Below are 6,379 nucleotides of genomic sequence, written 5' to 3'. Positions count from 1 at the left end.
AAAAAAAAAACGATTTTGTAGGGAAAGTATCAAGCTTTCACGATAGGTAATCGAAAATTTTCTCAAATTCGTTTTGGACACGTTACAAATCCACAAAGTGAGAAGAAAATTTTTCGTCTTTTTCAGCTCGTAGTTTTTGGTATGTAAAAATTATCAAACTCATATAAACTTAAAAAATGTAATAAGCTTTTAAAAGTAGAGATTTCAAGCTTTAAAACCCTTTTTTTAAATTTGAATTTCATTCATTATTGACGAAGATATTGTATATACAACTTTGAACTAAAAAATACGCGATGACTTTTTACTCAACCTAATATATATAGATACAGATATCATTAAAAGAATTTTTAAATACATTTCAGATACTCTTAAATTAATTTTATTGTAATAATGATAATGTGTAAACAAATGTATTAGTTATTAAATGAATCATTTATTTATTCATTTTCGTTATATTTAGATATTTAAAAAACTTATAATTATCGTAGGATGATTTAGAATAAGAATTATAAGACGATATCATTCATCATTATTCATTATAGTTTTACAAACTAAAAATGTTTCAAACATTGTGTTTCCAGCTTAACTGTATACGTTAGAAATTCCACAATCTAAGATCACAGACTGCGTTCAGCAGAAAAAGCAACTGTGTAACTGTAAAATTCTTTAATATAACTGATTTGCATTTAGATCCAGTGAGGAATTAAGGGAAAGACCCAATAATGTTATAGAATTTTGCAACAGCATAGCTATTTTTTTGTGGAATGAAATCTATCGACAATCACACAGAAAAATGGAATTATGACTATATTGAGGAAATATATTTGAAAAATACAAATGAAAATCAGTTCAGATGCTGTTGTGTTTTTTTTATATAGTTACAGATACAAATATTCGAATATAATTGGTTGTTACTTATAGATCCAACCAATCATATACAATCGCTCGGTAAGCATGCCTAGCCGCTTTGTCGTCTTGAACTTGCCCATTATCTTCCCAAAAATTGTGAAAGACAACAGCAATAGATTAAAAATATAGGAAGATATGATTTGGATCCTGCAAAAGATTATTATATATGTAATGTAAGTACTATATGCGTATATTTTTTTAGTCATATCATATATTGTACTAATATATTAATAGACTAATAATAGAACTAATAAATTAATAAATTAATATGTTATAATATGGCACAGATACATTTTCCATCTAATATGTAGGAAAAACCATAAGTAGATCCCTGATGGAAAAATGTTGCTGAAATTATTCCACGTTTTAAAACACTTTTTAACAAAATTTCAGCATTTCAAAAAAATTTCAGCTATTTTTAGCTAAAAAAATTCATTTTCGACAAAATTTTAGAAAAATTTCAACAAAATTTTCAAACAAATTTCAGAAAAATTTCAAAAAATTTCAAAGAAATTTCGGTTGGATTTCAAGTGATTTTTCAGTATGTTAGCTGAAAAATTCACTTTCAGTGAAGTTTCAGCAATTTCGCTGAAATGTTTCAAAACGTGGAATAATTTTAGCGAAACTTTTTCACCAGGAATGGCAAACAAAAGTTGAAAAATATTGCCATTCCCACGATGTTTCCAAAGAAAAAAGAATTGGTATCAAATGATAAAGATTGTTCTACCGTTATGAATGTAAGTGTAATATAAAATTGAAATGTATTTTGCATGTATACATTTATTAGGTTTATAAGTAATAATTGGAATGTATCCATTTTAAATTGAAGACTGTCTTGAAATAGAAGAAAGCAAACATGAAGATGTTTCTAATACTCCATTAGTGCAAAAAATGTGCAAATAAAGAAATGGAAATCAGAGCATATGTACATATGTCACTATATATTGTAGTATCTGAAAGCATCTAAAACAGATGATCTGAAGATATTCCTAGCAGAAAGCAATTTGGATATAACACGAATGTTATTAGGTCTTAATAAAATGCAACTGAAAATTGGAGCATATGAATATAATAATTAAGAAGCAGGAAAAATCAAAACGAATGTTATTGAAACGTATTAAAAGAAAACATATGAAAATAAAAAAATTAAAAATACAAAATAATGTACTGAGAGCAAGCAACATGAATAGATTATTCAATAAGGATCAAATATCAGGTTTGTATAAAAAAAAAACACTAGATTATAAATGGTTCGATGATATCGTGAGAAAAGCTCACGGATGAAAATTGTCATGCAGTAGTAATGGCTTTCAAGAATTGTTAAACCAGGGTACCGTTACCTGCAGAACGTACACTGAAACAAAAATGTGAGTTTTAAGTTTCAACCTGGCATTTGTGAGCAAATATTTGAAATATTACAACAAGTATTTTAATTTACAGATGATTGAGGAAAGGATTGCATGATAGCTCTAGATGAAATAAGCATTACGCCAGGAGAACAAATAGATCACGGCACAATGTCACATGTTGGTCTTTCGACTCTTCGCGATAACAATGGTAAAAAATTTGAATATATACAATGATTCTACCGAACACAATGTAACATGTAACTTATCTGTTAGTTATATTTCCTGCTCAACAATATAACTTATATAACACATGCATTATTTAATAGTCACTTTGTTGAGTAGAAAATGACAACAGATATGTCAGTTGTAATTTCAATGTACTTATTAAAGTCTTGAGTTAAAGTCCTGAAGTTGAAGAATCACAATGACAAAAGGACTTTTAGAGGGATTGAAAAGCCACATTTAAGGTATTTTTATCAATAAAAAGAGAGTTCAGAATATGGACGTCTAATTTTAGTGTGAGATTTTAATTTTATTGAATCAAATTTGCTGCCTTCATCAAATTTTCGTGCAGTCTGTAATCAATTTGCTTACAGAATTTCTAATTTTTCACTTATTTTTATGTTACTCCTCTTTCTGTGCAAGAAATATAAAAGAAATTGCACATGCTCTAGTTTTTTTGCTAGGGGACATTTTTACTCGATGGAAAATACCTGTAGTATATTCACTCTAGATAATGTAGATGGTATTATTTTAAAACCAATCATTGAAAAGATTATTCAAAAGGCTGAAGCTGTTGGACTGTAGTATAATATCTGATATGGATTCCATGAATTTAAATATGTGGAAAGTGTTTGGTGGCATTGTCGGTGGAAAACACACAAAAATTAAAAATTCGTGCATCCCGTAAATAATAGAAAAAAACTTCTATTCATTGCAGATGCTCCACATCCATTAAAAAGTATGAGAAATATGTTAGTAAATAACAAGGTGATTGAGTTGCTTATGACATTCGTCCAAACGCACAAATTATCAAATTCTATTAAACCTAATGACATGTTATTAGTATCATTAGGTTTTGTGCAGAAAACACAAATAAAACAGAATTGAATACTACGGCAACATTTATAGAAATAATTTCTAAGTGGTTTACTTTAGTAACTGCATGAACGCCACGTGTTGCATTAGGTAAAACATCACGAGATGAAACAAAATACAATGAATATATTGTATTTCTTCAGGCTGTCGTAGAATTCTTTCGCGAAATTAAAATTGGCACACATTAGATACAACACTCCTGCTCGATCTGTCATAACTGAGCATAGGAGACAGCTCGATCATGAATTTAAATGAGATGAAGTCGTAATTTTAGACGAAGAGCCCTGCTATCGGAGACGTTTGGTTTCAGAGATGCTTAATATCAAAAAGCAAAAGAATGGTCTCAATTTACAAACTGATACCGATGGCCTCCACAAGGCTTATATCCCCATCATAAATAAAGTTTGACTTTCTGTTACTAACAGTCCGTCTCCTCTCTCAGTCTGTGTTGATCCGCACTACTGAACGTACATAATAATCGACACGTAATGTCTGTCTTACATATCTGCGTTCCTTCTTACTGTATATATTTCAAAAGTTTTTATTCCTTTTTGGACACGCTAATTTAAATTTCTTACACATTAATTCTGGTGAGTTTTTATTACATAATTTTATTATTTTTGTTAGATTTCCGGTATTTTATTTTATTTATGCGTAGATTTTTTTGTGATACGTTTTTTTGTTTTTTAATTTATCTTTTTAATCAACTAGAACTTTACCAAGATATTTTTAATACATTTGACGGTTCAATCGTACGGAAATTGTGTTGAATTCGAGATTAAGACTCACCCGAACTGTGAATATTCTGAATATGCGATCATTTGCGATAATTGATTTTATTCTGCGACTTTTTCGTTATGCTAATGTCTGAAGAGGGCTCAAACCGGTAGCCGAAACTTGTAACCTTAATCATTTCTTAATTTATATTCTAATTTTTTGCGTTATGTAATTTTTCATCTCTGTTATTTGTAATATACATTTTTGTGTATTTTAAAGGAATGTGTTGACTTACTTTGCCCGATATTTATTTTTATTTATTTTGATTAAAATTGGCTACAAGCAAATATTTAAACCAAATGCAGAATAGTATTATAATTACTACTAGTTCTATTATTGAATTGACTAGTTATCTTATTAATGAACAAAATTATTAATATGTGCTAACTAGTTCTTTGACATAGGATTGTGCTGAGAACTTATTTTCTTCAATACGTGTAAAATATACCTACTGCATTGCAATTTCAGCAATGCTCGAAACTCTTGGTATTATTGCAGTATTTAAAATCGTCATATACGTCGAATTACGAGAATGATGCTAGACACATTATTGATTTTATAGGTAGACCTAAAAAGAAAGAATGTAAAACAATCGCAATAGATCAATGCATGCCACCGCTATGAATCCCGAACATTCATATATTGATAATGTTGAACTCAATATTTTGTATAATTTAGCAGGGTACTTAATTTCAAGCATTATGAAATGTAACAAGGTATATGTGCAATGTTTACGTTCTGTTCAAAACAATTTATTCCACATCAAGCGTTTTCTCGATTCGTTACAGTTACGATGCTTCCGTAAAACATTGTTCTTCGTCAATAACGAGACTTTTCAATATGTGTATGAAATGGAAATTATCTTCAGACAATATATTTCTCATTTCCAATCCTGTAAATATAATTTTCTATTATTTTATATGGATAAGATGAAAAATATTACATGTAATACAATAAAACGTTGTCCATAATAATTTACCAACAATTATGCAACGTTTTATTTTGCTTAGAATGCGCATTTCAAATGAGCGTAAAAAAAAAGTATCAAAATAAGACATGTGTATAATAGTAAAACCGATGCATTCCATTATCAAAATTTTTTTTATTCTTTTATTACATTTATTATTATTCATATAAAATATATGAATATGTATTCTATTGTTTGTAATATATAAAATATTAAAAACACGTGATCGCTTCCTTTATTTCACTGTATTCATTTTAAATTGTATGCGTTCCCGCTTAGTAGTATATGGGCAGCCATGGGGCGTCACAACAAACCCCCTCCACGTCTCCCTCTGGCGCCATGGGCGTGGCCTAGCCGGGTTAGTCAGCCGAAATGGAGCGTTCTGATTGGCTCGCCCTATACTCACCCAAGATTTGATTGGCTCGCCCTATACTCACCCAAGATTTGATTGGTTCGCCCTATACTCACCCGAAAAGTGATTGGAGAGGGTGGGGGGTAGAGGGTCTTAGACGAAATAGAGGTTTGAAAAATGGTGAGTGGGGATTTGGACTTCAGCATTCTTTGTCGCGCGGCTAGAGTACGAACAGAGGGGGATGGGGGGATGAATACCTGTCTAATCTTATGACGGTCGCTTTTGTTGTCGCAGAGGGCTACGTCTCCGACGTGTAGGCGATTCGGTGAATGTCTGATAAAGGAAATCTTATACGGAAAATTTGTAGCCCTAGAGAGAGACTTGCTTTTGTTCGGAAGAATTTTGGGGGGAGAGGTAAAACAGGAACGAACACGTTGCGGCGCGTCGTCTTCGAGCATTGCTTTTTAAAAAAATTCTTTCTATATCTAGTGTATTTAATGTACATTATCTGAGTCTGTAATACGGGGGAAAATGTATCTAATGTAAATGAGGTTGAAGGGGGGTAGGAGTAAGAAACAAGGCAATATTTACAAGTTCAAAAACGTTTATTTAAAAAAGATATTACATGAAATAGTTATTTTATTTTTTTAAAAGAGTACATGTTTGAACATGATGGCATACAACATGAGAATTTACGAGTTTATGTTTACAATGAAGAAAAATTTTATGAAATAACTGTACAATCAAACGATCATTTCGCTTACAATCAGAGGTAAACAGATCAAGAAACTGATTAAGATTATAGCCATTACACAAATAATATAGTATTTCTTGTACTTTATTTAAAAGTTTATATGTATAGCGCTGAAATAATCAGAGAAAAAAGTTGGTTATTGGAAGGTACGAGTAATTAAGAAACGAGGGTTT

At 30.4% G+C, this 6,379-nt stretch overlaps 1 protein-coding gene across 1 annotated transcript in view; it reads left to right on the top strand.

Annotated features, from left to right (window-relative positions):
* The first annotated feature begins 1,586 nt into the window (after window positions 1-1,586).
* The window catches only part of LOC108749765, a 6,540-nt gene continuing 1,747 nt past the window's right edge, over window positions 1,587-6,379 (top strand). Inside the window, exons 1-2 of the mRNA XM_018488698.1 lie at window positions 1,587-1,646; window positions 4,922-5,027. Coding sequence (XP_018344200.1) covers window positions 1,587-1,646; window positions 4,922-5,027 — 166 coding nt within the window. The remainder of the gene's footprint in view (window positions 1,647-4,921; window positions 5,028-6,379) is intronic.

This window comes from Trachymyrmex septentrionalis, unplaced genomic scaffold (genome assembly GCF_001594115.1).
Source record: "Trachymyrmex septentrionalis isolate Tsep2-gDNA-1 unplaced genomic scaffold, Tsep1.0 scaffold312, whole genome shotgun sequence".
Classification (NCBI taxonomy): Eukaryota; Metazoa; Arthropoda; class Insecta; order Hymenoptera; family Formicidae; genus Trachymyrmex; species Trachymyrmex septentrionalis.
Note: the sequence above shows the minus strand (reverse complement) of the source record. Positions and strands in the feature narration are given on the sequence as shown.